Below are 19,296 nucleotides of genomic sequence, written 5' to 3'. Positions count from 1 at the left end.
TTTTGGAACTTTTCTAAACCTTCATTTTTCTTTTGTCTTTAAAGTGCAACAGAGAAAACCAAAAATGAAGCAAAATATTATTAGCAAAGTTATATTATTTCTTTTTCAATTAAGCATGGCTGGTTTCTGGAACAATCTAAAAGATGTTCTATGACAATCTGTGAAATACTACTGGTAGCTTTCATTTTCACGATGACTATTCCATATCTGAGTTAAATGGATATCATTTTATTTAAAAAATTTGTAGTAGTACAGTTCATTGCCATTTTGGAATGTATGTGGGAGTTAACTCACTCTTATGGGCGCATTTAGCCTATTAGTGGTACCGTTTACTATGTAACATGATGGCTAGTGAGGTTTCTGATTTCTGTTTTCTTCTGTTAGCAGATAATCTCAGTGATACCTTGAAGAAACTGAAGATAGCAGATGTTGACAGAACTGAGGATTGTTTAGAAGGATGCCTGGATTGTCTGCTTCAAGCCCTGGCTCAAAATAGTAAGTTTGAGAGCTTCTCTCATGGTGTAGGGGTTAAGTCTCAGTGTTACCACTGCTATGGCCTGACTTCTATCCTCAGCCAGAGAGCTAACCCACATGCGGTGCAGTAGACCTCTCCTGTCTTGCCTTCTGCTCTCCTTAGCATTGTAAATCTGCCTGTTTTGTAAATCTGCCTGTTCAGAAAATCTCTGGTAAATCCTCTCACCCCTCTGTACCTCTGAGCTACACCCCAATTCTATACAAAATAAAAATAAATAGAACTTAAAAAAAATAGTAAATTTGATTATTTGCACTCCAATGCCACACATAAAAAGTCAAATCAGCAGTCATTCCAAAATTGATTTAGCATGTAATTAATTCCATTTATATTAATTTGAATTCTTTTGAATTCTGTCCCTGAGTTTTGTTGTTGCTTTGCATGATTTACCTACCTGTGCTACCTCCTCATGTCCAGCCCAAGGTTGTCAGGCAAAAGAAAAGAGGACTTGATTGGTGGCAGTGGCATTAATACCAATCCTGGGAGGGAGACCATTTTATCTAACAGTAGTGGCACAGGCAGTTTTTTTTTTAACACATAAATTAAATTTGTGCTTAAAAGATTGACTTTATGTGTGGACACTGGGGGGAGGGGGAGAAGGGGAGCATAAAACAGTTTTGTTTTCTGAGTTCTTATGGTCATATTTAAAATATTTTTATTATAAAATCATTCTACGGTAAAAGAATATGTATGCTTAGGTTCAATTGGAAAGAATCATCAGAATCCAACTTTCAGTTGGAAAGTAGTCATCCAAAAATCCCCTAAAATTGAGGTAAGACTTATTTAAGCCTAATATCTTAAATAACACCAGTGGGGCCCTCCCTGGTGGCGCAAGGGCTTAAGCACTGCACTATGAAGCAGTCCGCAACCTCAGCAGCATGAGTTCCATCCCTGGCTGGCCAGGGAGCAACGCACATGGCGAGGCAGACCTCTCCTGACTCGCCTGCTGCTCCCCTCAGCAGTGTATTTCAGTCATTCTGCCTGTTCTGTTCCCCACTCTGTCTCTGGTGAATCCTCTCACTCCCTGCATTTTTTGTTGGCCTGTACCCCAGTTCTAGTATGTATAAATAAATAAATCTTTAAATAACACCAGCAATGAGAATTATGCAAATCTTCATTGACTAACATATTGTATTATTTTATTTGATACATATTTATATTTACTAGTTTACAATGAATAAATAGATATATGATTTTTATTTGTTCCCTTAATTTTTCTTGGTCATTCTATAGTTTCTGCTATACTTTTTTTTTTTTTTTTTTTGGTGGGGCCCTCACCAGTGGCCGGAGATCGAACTGGTGCTGCAGAGGCTGCGGGCAGCCTCGCAACCCAGCGCTCAACCACTGTGCCACCAGGGAGGCCCTCTGCTATACTTGTTTTTAATTATGCCATTGTTTTATCCTGGAATTAATCATGAAGCTGACAGAGATTTTAGGTAAACTGTATGTCGTTTAAAGTTTAATTTCAAGTTCTCAGATGTGCTACCCCTTTAATTTTATTGAACGGTATTTTGAAAATCTAATATGATTGCAATATTCATCATCAAAAGGAATACATTTCAAGTCTAACCTTAAAAAATTATTTTTTCTATTTTATTGATTTTTTCAAAGAACCAGCTCTTGGTTTCATTGATCTTTTGGATTGTTTTTTTAGTTTCAATTTCATTTATTTCTGCTTTGGTTTTTATTATTTCTTTTCTTCTACTGGTTTTGGGGTTTTTTTGTTGTTCTTTTTCTAGATCTTTGAGCTTCGAGATTAGGTTGTTTCTTTGCGTTCTTTCTTGTTTCTTGATGTGAGCTTCTATTGCTATATATTTTCCTCTTATTACTGCTTTTGCTGCATCCCATACATTTAGGATATTGGTGTCCCCCTTGTCGTTCAGTTCAAAAAATTTTTTAATTTCTTCTTTGATCTCCTCATTAGTCCAATGGTCTTCCAGTAGTGTGGTTTTTAATCTCCATGAGGTAGGAAAGTTCCTTGCCTTCTTTTTATGGTTTATTTCTAGTTTGATGCCTTCATGGTCAGAAAAGATGGTTGATATGATTTCAATCTTGGTGTATCTGTTGATGTTTGTCTTGTGCCCCAGTATGTGATCGATCCTGGAGAATGATCCGTGTGCGCTTGAGAAAAATGTGTACTCCGTTTTTTTGGGGTTTAGTGTTCTATAGATGTCTGTTAAGCGCAATTGCTCTAGGTCCTTATTTAGAGCTTTAGTTTCTTTACTTACTTTTTGTCTTGTTGATCTATCCATTGTTGATAGTGGTGTGTTGAAGTCTCCCACTACGTATGTGTTTTCTCTGATGTCTGTTTTCAGAGAGGACAACAGTTGTCTAATATATTTTGGTGCTCCTTCGTTTGGTGAGTATATGTTAATGAGTGTTATTTCTTCTTGAAGTATTGTCCCCTTGATCATAATGTAGTGACCATTGGGGTCTCTTTTTATCTTTTTGAGTTTGAAATCTGTTTTATCTGATATAAGTATAGCTGTTCCTGCTTTCTTTTTTGGTCCATTTGCTTGTAGGATTGTTTTCCATCCTTTAACTTTGAGCCTATTTTTATCTTTTGTAGCTAAATGTGTTTCCTGGAGACAGCAAAAGGTTGGGTTTTGTTTCTTAATCCAGGCTGCAACTCTGTGTCTTTTTATTGAAGAGTTTAGTCCATTTACATTTAGAGTTATTATTGATATGTTAACATCTGTATTTGCCATTGTGTTTGTCTTTCCTTTGATTTTATTTATTTATTCTTTTAATAACTTTTTTTTTTTTTTTGGCCTTCTTTCATTGTTATTCGTCCCTCTGAGGTTCTGGCTTTAGGACTCCTTGTAGTATTTTTTGGAGTGGCTCACAAAGGAAAAAAGGGAGAAAGCACAAATAAACAGGATCATCAATGAAAGAGGAGAAATCACAACGGACACAGCAGAAATCAAAAGAATAATCAGTAACTACTATGAACAGTTATATGGAAACAAGTTCAACAATCTAGAGGAGATGGACAAATTCCTACAACTCTACAATCACCCAAAGCTAGATAAAGAAGAAATAGAACACCTAAACAGACCAATTACAATTAGCGAAATTGAGACGAATTAGTGCCTATCCTTCACAAACTCTTCCAAAAAATTGAGAAGGAAGGGACAATACCAAACACGTTTTATGAAGCCAACATTACACTAATACCAAAACCGAACAAGGACAACACAAAAAAGGAAAACTACAGGCCAATCTCCCTAATGAACACTGATGCAAAAATCCTCAATAAAATTTTAGCTATCAGAATCCAACAATGTATCCATAAGATAATTCACCACGACCAAGTTGGATTCATTCCAGGGGCACAAGGATGGTTTAACATCCGAAAATCAATCAACGTTATCCAACACATCAACAAAAAGAAATATAAAAACCATATGATAATATCAATAGATGCTGAGAAAGCTTTCGACAAAGTGCAACACCCATTCATGATAAAAGCCCTTGAAATTCTTGGGATACAAGGAACATACCTCAACATCATAAAGGCCATCTATGACAAGCCAACAGCCAGTATCATTCTCAATGGTGAAAAGCTGAAAGCAATTCCATTAAGATCTGGAACAAGACAAGGATGTCCACTCTCACCATTGCTTTTCAATATAATACTGGAAGTCCTAGCCAGGGCAATAAGACAAGAGAAAGACATCCAAGGAATCCAAATAGGAAAAGAAGAAGTCAAACTATCACTATTTGCAGACGATATGATATTATACATAGAGAACCCCAAAAACTCCACAGAAAAGCTAATTCAACTCATCAATCAGTTCAGTAAAGTGGCAGGATACAAAATCAACACGCAAAAGTCAGTAGCCTTCCTATACACAAACAATAAATCTGAAGAAGAAGAAATCAAAAAGACCATCCCTTTTGTTATTGAAACAAAAAAAATCAAATATTTGGGAATAAATCTAACAAAAGAGGTAAAGGACCTATACAAAGAAAACTATAAAACACTGTTAAAAGAAATAGAAGAAGACACAAAGAAATGGAGAGACATCCCCTGCTCATGGATTGGAAGAATAAACATTATTAAAATGGCCATCCTTCCAAAAGCAATATACAGATTCAATGCTATTCCAATCAAAATTTCAATGTCATTCTTCAAAGAAATAGAGCAATTATTGATGAAATTCATATGGAATCACAAAAAACCCCGAATAGCCAAAGCTCTCCTGAAAAAAAAAGAAGGGAATGGAGGCATCACACTCCCAGACTTCAAACTATACTACAAAGCCATGATCATCAAAACTGCATGGTATTGGAACAAGAACAGACATACAGACCAATGGAATCGAATAGAAAATCCAGAAATAAACCCACAGATTTATGGTCAATTAATCTTTGACAAAGGAGCAAAGAATATGCATTGGAGCAAAGAAAGTTTGTTCAATAAATGGTGCTGGGAAAACTGGGTCGCTACATGCAAAAGAATGAAGCTTGACCACTACCTCACACCATACACAAAAATCAACTCAAAATGGATTAAAGAACTAGACATAAGACCTGAAACCATAAAATATATAGAAGGAAATATAGGCGAAACACTACGTGATTTGCACATCAAAGACATCTTTACAGACACATCACCCAAAGCAGTGATAGTGAAGCAAAGATAAACAGCTGGGACTACATCAAATTAAAGAGCTTTTGCTCAGCAAAAGAGACAATAACAAAAACAAAGAGAAACCCCACCAACTGGGAGAACATTTTTGCACCCAACACTAATGATAAAGGACTGATCACAAAAATCTGCAAAGAGCTGATGAGACTCAACAACAACAAAGAAAATAATCCAGTCAAAAAATGGGCAGAAGAGCTAAAAAGAAACTTCTCTGAAGAGGAAATGCAAATGGCCAACAGGCATATGAAAAAATGTTCAACATCACTTGTCATCAGGGAAATGCAAATCAAAACTACCATGAGATACCATCTTACACCAGTGAGAATGGCACATATTAAAAAAACTAGCAACAACAAATGTTGGCGAGGGTGTGGAGAAAAAGGAACTCTTCTGCACTGTTGGTGGGAGTGCAAACTGGTCCAACCACTGTGGAAAGCTGTGTGGAGATTTCTGGACCTACTAAACATAGAGCTTCCATATGATCCAGCAATTCCACTCCTAGGTATTTACCCAAAGGACACAGAAACATCAATTCCAAAGAACACCTGCACCCCTATGTTTATAGCAGCATTGTTTACAATAGCTAAGCTTTGGAAACAACCCAAATGCCCAAAAATATATGACTGGATCAAGAAGATGTGGTACATATATACCATGGAATATTACTCAGCATTCAAAAAAGATAAACACATGCAATTTGCAGCAACATGGATGGCGCTGGAAGGGATCATGCTCAGTGAAATAAGCCAAAAAGAAAAAGAAAAATACCGGATGGTCTCACTCATAGCAGGAATCTAGAAAACTTAAATAAGGGACCAGGAAAATGAATAACTATAAGATAGTGAAAATCAAAATCAACAAAAAACTGTGAACCAGAGACACTTTTAGGGGGGCGGGGGCGGGAGGGGAGGGATTGGGGTCAGAATGGGGGGGCTGCAATTGTATGGGGAATATAACAATAAAATTTATTTAAAAAAAAATTATTTTTTCAATAATTTACTTTTGAGGTTATAATTCTGTCAAGTTGTTATCCTTACAGATAACAGAGAAAGGGTTTAGATCAAATTCAATAAGAAAATCTGGGAGGGGTAAAGAAAAGCATTGTCTAAATCTTTAGTCTTCTTTTTCTTTTTTTTTTTTTAAAGATTTATTTACTTATGCATACAAGAGCTGGGGTACAGGCCATAAATGTGGGGGGTGAGCGGATTCACCAAAGATAGTGGGGAACAGAACAGGCAGATTGATTGAAGTACACTGCTGAGGGGAGCAGCGGTTAAGTCAGGAGAGATCTGCTGCACTATGTGTGTTGCTCCCTGCTTGGCCGGGGATTGAACTCATGCCTCAGAGGCTGCGAATTGATTCATAGTGCAGTGCTTAACCCCTTGTGCCACCCAGGAGGCACCAATTAGTCTTATTTTTCAATAGCCATATTTGTCTAGTCACCACATATTGTCTAGTGACTTACTGGGGGTACCAGGTATAAACCACTTCCATAATCATAGAAAGTTTTTTTTTTTTTTTTTGGATAATAGTGATCTAAAAGACTAAGAAGACCGCATGTTGATCTGATTTTTACTTGTGCCTATAGGTAGATTAACATAAAACTACATAAAGTTTTTCTTAGTAAATTGAGTATATCAAATTTATTGTTTTGAAGAATTGCTTTATTGTTTTTTAATGACTCAATTTTTTTTTCTATATTAGAAATAATAGCATTTTCTAAATGGACCATTTGCTTCAGAAACTGAAGGATGTGAAGGCAATGTCCTTGGGGTGGGGCGGGAGGGTTTCTCAGCCCTGTTCTGCCAAAACTTATAGATGGGGAGATGGAGTTGAACTAGAGGAATTAAAATCAAACAAAAAATTATAGCTTTTAAAGAAGAGATCAAGAAATTGTTGGATTAGATTTCAGTACCAACTTAAATAATGTTTGTTTGGTAAGGGACAAAGAATATGTCTTGTTCAGAATCTATAACAGAATTCATAATGGTCCTCAAATCTAAGACTATTCACACAAAAGAATTTGATAAAGGAAGAACTTCCCAGATGTTTAAGTTATGACTTAAGGGTGGTATCTGTCATCTCTTGAACTACATATACTCAGCACTGAATATATGTTATCTAATTTAATCTTATCTATGGCTCCATGAGGACCTATTATCATCACCATTTTAAGAATAAGGAAACAGATCCTGTAAGGTTACTTGCCTTTCACTGACAGAATGCATTTTGAATTTGAACTCTTAGTTTATAAAACAAAAAAAAGTTACATTCTAAGTAAAGTAAACATTTTACCGAGTTGATGAAATGTGGAAGTATATTCAGAAGCTGTTTTAATAGTGTTTTTATTTTGACTTTTTATGTAAATATTTTTACAGAAAGTATTTTCAAATCATCATTATTAAAAAGGAGTATGATATATTCCCTTTAACCTATGGACTCATTTATTTCATAGGTATTTATTAATAAGGTTTATAAAGTTAACATCCAACTTTTAAGCAAGAACAATCAAGTAAATGCCTCTAAAATGTTTTTAGGGCCAAGCAGGTATATGGAAAAATGTTTCACAATCACTTATTAGAGAAATGTAAATCAAGATAACAAAGAGATACCATATCATACCTGTGAGAATGGCCCATATTGAAAAGACAAGAAACAAGTGCTGGCGAGTATGTGGAGAAAAGTAAACTCTCGTACACTGATGTGGGGATGCAAACTGGTTCAACCCTATGGAAAGCAATTTGGAGGTGTCTCAAAATATTGAACCTGCATCTGTCATTCGATTCCGTAATTTGCTAGGCCTATATCAAAAAAATTCAAACACACTATTTCTAAAAGGAAATTTGCTCTTGCGTGTTTATTTCAGCATTACTTACTATAGCTAAACTATGGAAACAACCTAAGTGCCCCAGAACAGATAAGATGTACAAGAAGATGTGTTATACATACACAATGAAATACTTTTCAACAATCAAAAAAAAGATAAACTTACGCCATTTGCAGCAACATGAATGGAACTTGAAATGATAATACTAAGTGAAATAAGTCAGAAGGAGAAAGATAAATGCCAGATAGTGTCAATAATATGTAGAATATAAAGTATAAATTAATAGATATAGACAAGCTGAAAAACTTAACTTTGATAGCTGACTATAGAATTGAAACAGCAAAGGGGGAGGTGGTGGAGATGAGAAAAGAACAAAGAGGGTAGGAAGAAGCACAGTGGTCTATGGTGGTGGAATGTGGGTGGAATATGGTGGTGGTGCACTGTGGTGGTAATACCTGATGGGAGTACCCCATATTACCTCAGTTAAAAAAATACATTAATTTAAAAAAAGATGTTGTTTTTACCCTTTCTTGAATCATTGCTACTCTGTCCTTTTTGAAGGTAAAAATATTAAGCATTTCACTTACATGGATCTGTAGTGGCTTTTTAAATATAGAGTTTCATATTTATTCCTAGATGAGGCGTTTTATTTAAAATTATCACTATTAGATAATTCAAGTTTTATTTTGTAACTTAATACTAAACTGTTGTGGGAAGGGCATTTCTGTGAAATGCTTTCAATCATCATAGTCTGAAATTAGAATTTTTACTTTGATTTATGACCCCAGAATGGTTTTTCTTTCTTCTGTCTTATTTGGTAATATTAAGTACAGTATATATTTTAGGATCTTAAGAGACAAAAATTAGAAAATTTGAACATTAGATTTTTGGAAAACATTTTCTAAGCAGGTAATTTCTGCAAATATTTGATCTAAATTGATACTGAAACTTTTATTTGTTCAAATATTTCAGATCTCATTTCAAAAAATGTTTATAGTAAATATATAAGTCTACCAGCTAAGAAATCAGCATCTGTTTATTCTGGTCTCTTGTGATTCTGGGAATGCTTAGAATATTTTTGGTAAATGTTTATTGAATTGTAGCATAGTTTCTCTATTTCATGCTTATTCAAAAAATTGAAACAGTAGATTATCTTGCATCTAAATCGTTTTGCAAGACAAACTGCTTTAGTGAATCAAAGGCCCAGAGATAGGAAAAAATTAATCTATTCATAATAAAATTCTGTTCCACACAGACAGTTTGTTCAATAAATGGTGCTGGGAAAACTGGACCACCACATGCAAAAAAATGAAACTAGAACACTGCCTTTCACCATGCACAAAAATCAACTCAAAATGGATAAAAGACCTGGACATAAGACCTGAAACCATAAAATATATAGAAGAAAATATAGGTAAAACACTACAAGACATACATCTTTAAAGACTTTAAAGACTCATCACCCAATGCAAAGAAAGTCAAGGAAAAGATAAACATTTGGGATTACATCAAACTGAAAATCTTCTGCACAGCAAAAGAGACATTAACCAAAACAGACATCCCACTGATTGGGAAAAAGTCTTTGTACCCCAGTCAACTGATAAGGGACTGATCACAAAGATATACAAAGAACTCACATGACTCAACAAAAACAAAATAAACAATCCAGTCAAGAAATGGGCAGAAGAACTTAAAAGACATTTCTCCAAAGAGGAAATGCAAATGGCCCACAGGCATATGAAAAAATGTTCAACATCCCTTATAATCAGGGAAATGCAAATTAAAAACACATTGAGATAGCACCTTACACCAGTAAGAATGGCACATATCAAAAATACAAGCAACAACCAATGTTGGCGAGAATGTGGTGAAAAAGGAACTCCTACATTGCTTGTGGGAGTGCAAACTGGTTCAACAACTATGGAAAGCTGTCTGGAGGTTCCTCAGTCTACTCAAAATGGAGCTACCATATGACCCAGCAATTCCACTCCTAGGGATCTACCCAAAGAACACAAAAACATTGATTCAGAAGAACACCTACCTGTATCCCTATGTTTATTGCAGCACTATTTACAGTAGGTAAAACCTGGAAACAACCCAAATGCCCAAAAATAGATGACTCGATCAAGAAGATGTGGCATATATTCACAATGGAATATTATTCAACAATCACAAAGATAAACTCATGCCATTCACAGTAATGTGGATGGAACTCGAAGGAATTATGCTCAGTGAAATAAGCCAGAAGGAAAAGAAAAGTATTAGATGGTTTCACTTATAGCAGGAATATAGGGGAATCGAATAAGACATCAGTGTAAAAAAACAGTAACAGTACAAAACAGAACAAAGCAAAAATGGACAATTATAAATCAGAGACATACTGCAGGGGAGGAGGAGGGAGAGGGATCAAAGGGAGGGAGGAAGGCGCACAGGGGACTGAGGTGATGGTGCACAGGTGTATTGGTGAAGGAAACTCTATGGGGACTCCACCTGAAGGGGTAGGGGGAAGCAAATATTGCTTAAAATTGAACAATGATGAAAAAATATATAAAAACATTAAATTCTGTTCCATTATAAAAGCATGTTGTGTTGCTGGGGAAACCACAAAACAATGCCAGATTGATTACTAGCACAGCTTAGCTTGAAATTCTTTTCCTGAATGAGTAGACTCTTTCTCTCTGTATCAATGCCTTATTTCCTTTGCATTTACCATTGCATGGTGGATTGCCTGATGACCATTTCTATTTCTATTTTTTTCTATATTTTCTATAGAACAAGGCTGTGAGAGAACGCCAGTTTATCTTTAAAGAAATAAGTATTTTATATCTAGTTCCCCATTTCTAACTTTATGTTATAATCATACCTAACTGTCAAATTCTTATGTAGTTTCTTAATCCTTGTTCCATTTTTGTTTTTCATTTCGTTAATTTTGGCTCCCTTTCATTCTGTAATTTAATCCTAAGCAAAACTAAATTTTATACATAAGCTGCTAGTGTAAGTTACTGAGTGAATCTTGTCTAATTGTAAGAACGTTTTATTGTTACTTGCTTTCAGTCTGCTTTATGTCTTTAATATTTCTGAACTGACTTATTGTCATAATTATCCCCTAATTATCAACAGTTTTTCAATAGCCATATTAATTCTGTAATCACTAAATATGAAAGATTGCTGCTATTTTAGTGGAAATGACAAATTATTCTTCCATATTAATATAGAGATTTCACTTTTTCAGTTATAAATGTACCAGAGAAGGGCTGTGTTTCCTTTACTAGCTGAATTCATTGTTGTTTACATCCTTTATATATGTTTGTATTATGTACTTTTAGTTATGGACTTTATGGCTGGTACTTATTATCAAAGAGTCAGCTTTTACTAAATAAAGAACAGTTAAAGAGTAGAAATTGCTAAGCCAACCAGAGTAAATGATCAGCTGAAAAGACATTGACCATTCTTGATGAATTATAGATTGTGGATTGTGACAGAATGTTGGCTGTCTTCTAAATCTGGATTTTTCTACATATTCTCTAAAAATCTATGCAGATCAACAGAGAGACCAAATAAAACCAACCAACCATAGCCTACGCCTTTAGCATAAATAGGAGACAGACTAACTCAATTATGTCGCGAAATAAATATTTAAATCGATTCTACACAACTTTAGGGAGAATTCAGTAAGAATTCACAGACTACATGGAAGAAATGACTGGGAATGGGTTGAACTAGGAGCCCAGGGTGATAGTATACAGCTAAAGTTACTTGTAGAAAGAAAAAGCCTTGCCTTGGTGGAAAAATAATAAGATATGATCTGAGATTTGAGTAGAGAATTGGCAACTGGGAAATTAAGAAACTTAAAAGTATATAGGGCCCTAGAAAACAGATCAGGAGAGTGCCTCTTGTTAGGATGAAGTTGTTCTTTCTTGAAGACTTCGTAGTGAAGCAAAAGAAGTAATATAGAGAAAGAAATTAAATGTTCTATAGAAATAAAACTTTAGAATTAGCAGTCATACTAATTAATAATACCTTTGGTTTAACTTTGGAAGAGGGAGTTTTTGAAACCTAGGTATTCATTCCAACTCTTAACTCCTATCTCATACTTTCACAGAGTTAAGGAAAATAAAAATTATACACTGAATAGGAAATGCAGTGATATGCATACAGTGGTGCCAGAAGGAACAAAACAACATTATAGAATCAAAACAAGTTTGCTATTAAAAATTTTCCTCCTAAAATCAGCCATTTAGTACATTTATCAGTAATAGAGCACCGTGATCTATGATGTTGAGGCGGGCGGAAAAACTCAAGTAAGAAATCCAGGAACTTGGAACACAAGTTGTTAAGTTCCAGGAAAGTATGAAATAAGAGTTGACAGTCATTTTAGAAATTATGACTAAATTAAAAGCTACCAAGGAAGATTAGAGGTGACTGAATATTTAATAAGGAGTACTGAGGAAAATAGGCAAAAGAGTGAAGACACAATGAAGTATCAGTGAGAAAATGATTGACAAAGAACAGATTAAAAACATCCAAATACAATGTATGCAATTGAGATTCTTATGAAGAAAACAGCAATGAAAGAGCTAATATTTAAAATTAACAACTTTCCTAAAGTAGGAAAAGACTAAAACATGCATATTAAAAGGGCCCATCATGTAGTTCTGAAAACTGACCACACATATAGGCAACTTACTTATGACAAATACAACATAATGGAGCATGGAAAGTCTCAAGTATGATATTGGGAAAACTGGACAGCCAAATGAAAAAGAATGAAACTTTGCTACTTTTTAACACCATGTACAAAATTAATTTAAAATGAATTAAAGAAAGAAAGAAAAAATGAAATAAAATGAATTAAAGATGTGGTTATCAGCTCTGAAACCCTATAATAGAGGAAAACAGGTGGTGCACTCCTTGACATAAGCCTTAGAGATGTGTTTGGGCACTTCATTCTAATGGCAAGGGAAACAAAACCAAATATAAGAAATTAGGACGACATCAAACTAAAAAGCTTCTGCACAATGAAAGAGATGTTCATTAAAACAAAAAGGATACTCTAATGAATGGTAAAAGATATTAGCATATCATCTTATGTCTGACAAGGGGTTACTATCCAAATTATACAGAGAACTGATAAACTTCAACAACCACCACCACAACAAAAAAGAACTTCATTAAAAGAAGAACAGAGGGTCTGAATAGACATTTCTCCAAAGAAGATATACAAATGGCCAGTAGGCACATGTAAAGAAATTTATTGCCTCAAATTACTAGAGAAATGCAATTCAAAACAAGCAGATACTGCTTCATACCATAAGACAAATCTTTATCCAAAAGACAATAAATAGCAAATGTTGGAGAGGATGTGGAGAGAATGGAACCTTTGTACACTGTTAGTGGGAATGTGAAATTTACAGCCAGTATGGAAGGGCAGTGTGGCAATTCCTGAAAATAAAAATTGAAATTCCATATGATCCACTTAAACACCTTGTGGGAGCACATTAAAAAAGACGAGTGTATGCTAAGTCACAAATACAGATTTACTGAATATAAGATACTACATTATTTTCTGTTTGCTGTACAATAAAATCTTGATGAAAAATACCAAGACCAAATGTATAATACTCCACTTTCTTAATTGTGTGGGTCATGGTCATTTTACTCTCAATCATTAGTAACAAATGAAATGTAATTTTTTTTCTTTTTTAGTAAGGTAGAGTTTAGTTGTAACTTTCTAGAATAATACTCATATAATGGTTTGTATAGTACAGATGAATTTTATTCTCTAATTTTTTTAAATGGAATTTAATGTATCCCATGTCATCTAACATATGGATGGGGATTTGGGCTGTTTCAGGACTGCTTGAACAAACAACAATGTATTGCATAATTCTTTGAGATTTAAAAATGTTAACACCTATATGTAGAGTGATAGTAATTCTTCTGAAACAGGTCTTTTGGAATAGTAGTAGAGAACACTGTCAGAAATTTCATGATCCTGTACATCAATTCATGTCTAGCTTAAAAAAAAGAAAGTCCACTTACTAAATGAAGGTGGACTTACTAGATTTGTAGAATATTCAAATATAGTTGAGTTTGTAACTGCCATGATATATCTGTCCTGCTGCTTTAGTTAATCATTAAATGTCTAGTTTAAAGTTAGATTTGGAACATTTTGTACAGTTATACTTTCATGAGGTGAATATTTAAACTGCACATCTCCTCATCTTCATATCTCATTAAATTCATGTCTTAAACCTAGAATACTTATTTAATATAGCCTTAAATTATAATATTCCCCAGTGATAGCAGAAATTTAGTTACTGTGCTCAGAAGCTCATTATTTTATGGTAGATACTGATAAGTAAATGTAAAATTTTAATTTATTGAAATTAGTGCTGTTATAGAGCAATATCTGACTGAAATATATATATGTATATATGGACTTTAAAATAATAACGTATGTCAAGTCAAAACAGAGTGAGAGTAAAAGAGTGAAAGACAGGAAATAATTTAAAAATCTTTCAGCTTTTCCATTGTTGATGTGGCTATTTTAAAAAAATTTCAAAGACATGATTAGCAGTTACTTTAAGTAAAACAGAATGAACTAATTTTTCCTATGTTGTGTTCTGAGCTACTGTAACAATATGCTTGCTGATGCTTTTGTTCAAGAACCGCTTTTCGAACAGCAAGGTTCTATATCTGTGCTGTCCAGTGTAGTAGGACTAGGTGCATGTGACTTTGAATATGTGGAAGGAGATTAGTTGAACTTCAGAGAATTAGTACTACTAATAAAAATGCCTCAATATATATATTGTTTGTCTGTTGAAATGCTATATACTAAGTAAAATGTTTACTGAACCTGATTTTATTTTCTTTTTGCCTTTATTACCATGACTGCTAAAATATTTAATAATATGCATGTGGCTCACATAATTCCATTGATCATTGCTGACCCAGATGAAATTTTGTAATAAAAATTATTTGGAGTGATTGTGAAACACAAAACATGCACCTTATACCCACAGATTCTGATTCAGTAGCTTTAGGTTGGGTCCACAAATATGTATATTTTTTTTTCAGTTTTGAAAATATATTTATTTTGCATTTTTAAAATTGAGGTAACATTGGTTTACAACACTATATGATTGAGAGGTATAGGATCACACCCTTTGGATATATCTTACCCCACACCCACCCACCAACGGTGTACTCAGACATTCCTCCATTTCCCATTGTGGTGATCTAGTTTCTTCTCTTGTGGCTGTTTAGTTTTCCCAGCACAGTTTAGTGAAGAGGCTTACTTTCTCCAGTGTATATTCATGGCTCATTTGTAATAGATTAACTGTCCATGTAAGTGTGGGTTTATATCTGGGCTCTCAATTCAGTCCCCTTGGTTTGTGTATGTTTTTTGTTGTAGACATAGAGTTCTAGCTTGTTGTGCATAAATAAATGCAACTGAATTTCATAAACTGATTTTGCAAACTGTCATTTTAATGATTAATTGTTTGAATTGTTTTTTGATTATTATAGCTGTGTAGCATAGATTCAAATCTAGAGGTGTGATAGATTCTTCCTCTTTTTTTCCAGGCTCTATTGACTATTCAGGCTGTACTGTGATTCTGTGTGAATTTCAGTAATATTTTTTCTGTTTCATTGACGAATGCTACTGAAGCTTTGATAGGGATTATATTGAATCTGTATATTGCTTTGGATATGGTGATTATTTTAACTGTGTTAATTCTTTCAATCCATGAGCAATCAATAAGTTTCCATTTCTTTGTATCCTCTCCTCTTATTTTTAACAGTGTTTTAGAGTTTTCGTTGTAGATATCCTTTGTTAAGTTTATTCCTAGCTATTTAATTCCTTTTTTATATATTTTAATTGTTTTTTTTTCATTCCTGTCTCATTTTTTCCATAAATGAATTTAACTTTTCTTTGTAAACTGATATTGTAACCTGGAAATTGATTTATAGCCACTTTCACATACTGATTTATTGTGTCAATTAGTTTTTTTAGCAGTATCTTTAAGGTTTTCTATCTATGTGTGTGTGTGTGTGTGTGTGTGTGTGTATGTATGTATGTATGTGTCGTGTCATCTGCAAATACTAATAGATTTGCTTGTTTTTCCCAATTGGATTTCCTTTTATTTCGTTCTGTCACATAATAATTTGTACTTTCAATACTATAATGAATAGTAAAATGGTTAAAGTGGCTATCTTTGTTTTATGCCAGATCTTAGAAGAAAAGCTTTGTGTTTTCACCATTTAAAATGTTGTAGCTTTGTCACATATCCTTTATTATATTGAGCTGTGTTCCATATATTCCTGTTTCTTGAGGATTTTTATCCCAAATGGTTTCTCTGCATCTATTGATATTATCATCTAATATTTATCTTTCCTTTTGTGGATGTGGTGAATTACATTGATTGGTTTTCTGATGTTGGGCCATGGTTGTGTACCTGGAATAAATCCCACTTGGTCATGGTGTTTGATCCTTTTGATGCATTGTCAGATTTGGTTTGCTGGTATTTTATTGAGGATTTTTACATCTGTATTCATTGGGGAACTCAATCATGGTGTCTTTGTTAGGTTTTGGTATCAGAGTCATGTTGGCCTCATTCCTTGTGTTTCAAAGCATTCATATTCTTTATTTTTTGGAAGTGTCTGAGAAGGGTAAGTGTTATTAGTAACTTGCCATTTGGTAGATCTCATTAGTGAAACTAGTCCTGGGTTCTTATATTTTGGAGATTTTGGTTACTGTTTCTATTTTCTTGGTTATAATTGGTCTGTTCAGGTTTTCTATTTCTTCCTCATTCAGTCTCTGTTGGTTGTATATATCTAAGAATTTGTTCCTCTTTTCTTGATTATTCAATATGTTCAATATACTGGCATATAAATGTTCATAGTAATCTCTTATGATTCTCTGTATTTCTTGCATGTCTCCTGAAACTTCTCTTTTGTTTCTGTTTATTGAATTTTCTCACTTTTTATCTTTGTGAGCCTAGCTGTCTATTTTTGTCATATTTTAAAAGAATCGTATTTTGTTTCATTAATCTTTTGACTGTCTTCATTTCTATTTCATTTACTTCTGTTCTAATTGTTATTATTTCCTTCATTCTGTTGGCTTTGCTTTTATTTGTTAATCATTTTCTCTTTCTGTGAGATATAAGGGTATTCATTTGAGTTCTTGTTTCTTTTTTTTAGTATTTTCTATTAATTTTTTTGTGAGCATTTATATTTTATTTTATATATTTTTACATCATTTTTCATTTTTGCACAATGTATGCATTTTCATCTTGGTTATAGTTTCTTTTTTTAAAAAGGTTTATTTATTTATGCACATAGGAACTGGGGTACAGGCCAGAGGTATGGGGGGGTGAGAGGATTCACCAGAGACAGATTAGGGAACAGAACAGGCAGATAGACTGAAATACATTGCTGAGGGGAGCAGTGGGCAAGCCAGGAGCGGTCTGCTGCGCCATGTGGGCAGTTCTCTGGCAGGGGATGGAACTCGTGCTGCAGTGGCTGCGGACAGCATCACAGTTTGCGGCTTAACCCCTTGTGCCACAAGGGAGGTCCAAGTTTTTGTTTCTTGATGTGAGCCTGTATTGCTACATATTTCCCTCTTACTCCTCTTTTTGCTGTGCCCTATAGGTTCTGACAGGTTGTGTCCTCCTTTTATTTATTTTATTTTATTTTTTAAAGATTCATTCATTTATTTATTTATTTATACAAGCACTGGGTACAGTCAGAAGCGTGGAAGGGTGGGCGAATTCACCAGAACCAGAGCGGAGAGCAGAACAGAGTGACAAAGTACATTGCTGAGTGGAGCAGCGGGCGGCAGGGGAGACCTGTGCGCCATGTGGGACCCTCACTGGCATCCAGGGATAGAACCGGAGCTGCAGAGGCTGCGGGCAGCTTTGCAGCCCAGTGCTCAACCGCTGTGCCACCAGGGGAGGCCCTCTTCTTTGATTTCTTATTAACTCAGTTGTCATTCAGTAGTGTGGTATTCAGCATCCACATATAAGGTGTTCCTCATTTCATCTTTTTGTTGTTGAGTTTAGCTTGCTACCATTTTGATCAGAGAAGATACTTGATATAATTTAATTTTTTATGATTTTTTTAAAAGATTAGTTTATGCCTACAAGAAATAGGGTACAGCCAGAGGTGCAGGGGGTGAGGAGATTCACCAGAGACAGAGTGGGGAGCAGAACAGGCAGACTTGTGCTGGCTCTAGCTTGATAGTGCTCTTTAACCCCTGCACTGCCAGGGAGACCCTTTTATGAATTTTTGATACTTAAGTTTTGTGACCCATTATGAGGTCTATCCTAGAGAACGTCTCATGTACACTCGAGGATAATAGGCATTAAACCTTTTTGGAGTGTAGTGGTCTATGTCCATTAAGCTCATGTGCCTAATTCATTGTTTTAGGCTGTTGTTTCTTTGTTTATTTTCTATGTGGTTGATATGTCATTGGTGGAAGTGGAGTGTCTCCTACCACTATTGTGTTGCTGCCAGTGGCTGTTTTTATTGCAAGTTTGCCTTATATGTTTTGATGCTCATTTAGTTCGGTGAATAATTATTGATGAGTGTTTTGCTTTTCCAGTGTATTCTTCACTTAATCATTATAAAATTCCATTCCACTCATTACCTTTTTTTTAGCTGGAAAACTATTTTATTTGATACAAATTTGGCATTCCTTGCCGTTTTTATATTCCATTTGCTTGTAAGATTGTTTTTCTTTTTTTTTTTTTTTTTTCTTTTTTTTTTTTTTTAATAGAGGCATGCTTTATTTATTTGTTTGCTGGTTTTGTTTGTTTGTTTTGTTTATAAATGCACTGGGTACAGTCAGAAGTGTGGGAGGGTGAGAGAATTCACCAGAGCCAGAGCGGGGAGCAGAGCAGGCAGAAGGACCGAAGTACACTGCTGAGGGGAGCAGCGGGCGGCAGGAGAGGTCTGCGCGCCATGTGGGACCCTCCTCCGGTGGCCGGGGAGCAGCCGGGGATCGAACCGGTGCCGCAGAGGCCGCACGGTTTCGCAACCCAGCGCTCAACAGCTGCGCCACCGGGGAGGCCCTGTAAGATTGTTTTTCAATAGTTTATTTTGAACCCATGTTCTGTATAGTTCAGAAAGATCTGTTGTTGACAGCAGAACTTTGGGTTTTGTTTTCTGATTCAGCTCTCTGCTATGCCTCTTAACTGGTAATCAGTCTATATTTAGTGATGATTAATAATCTGAAGGTCTGCTACTGCCGTTAGTCCTTAATTTTGTTTTGTTTTGTTT

The 19,296-nt window shown here is 34.9% G+C and overlaps 1 protein-coding gene across 1 annotated transcript in view; it reads left to right on the top strand.

The window, feature by feature from the left end:
- Positions 1-344: 344 nt before the first annotated feature.
- The window catches only part of RAP1GDS1 (Rap1 GTPase-GDP dissociation stimulator 1), a gene marked incomplete at both ends in the record, with an annotated part of 251,575 nt that continues 232,623 nt past the window's right edge, over positions 345-19,296 (top strand). Inside the window, one exon of the mRNA XM_084232955.1 lies at positions 345-495. Within this exon, the coding sequence (XP_084089081.1) occupies positions 345-495 (151 nt within the window). The remainder of the gene's footprint in view (positions 496-19,296) is intronic.

Source organism: Talpa europaea, assembly GCF_964194135.1.
Source record: "Talpa europaea genome assembly, chromosome: 5".
Taxonomy (NCBI): Eukaryota; Metazoa; Chordata; class Mammalia; order Eulipotyphla; family Talpidae; genus Talpa; species Talpa europaea.
The sequence above is the reverse complement of the archived record's forward strand: the minus strand, read 5'-3'. Positions and strand labels throughout refer to the sequence as shown.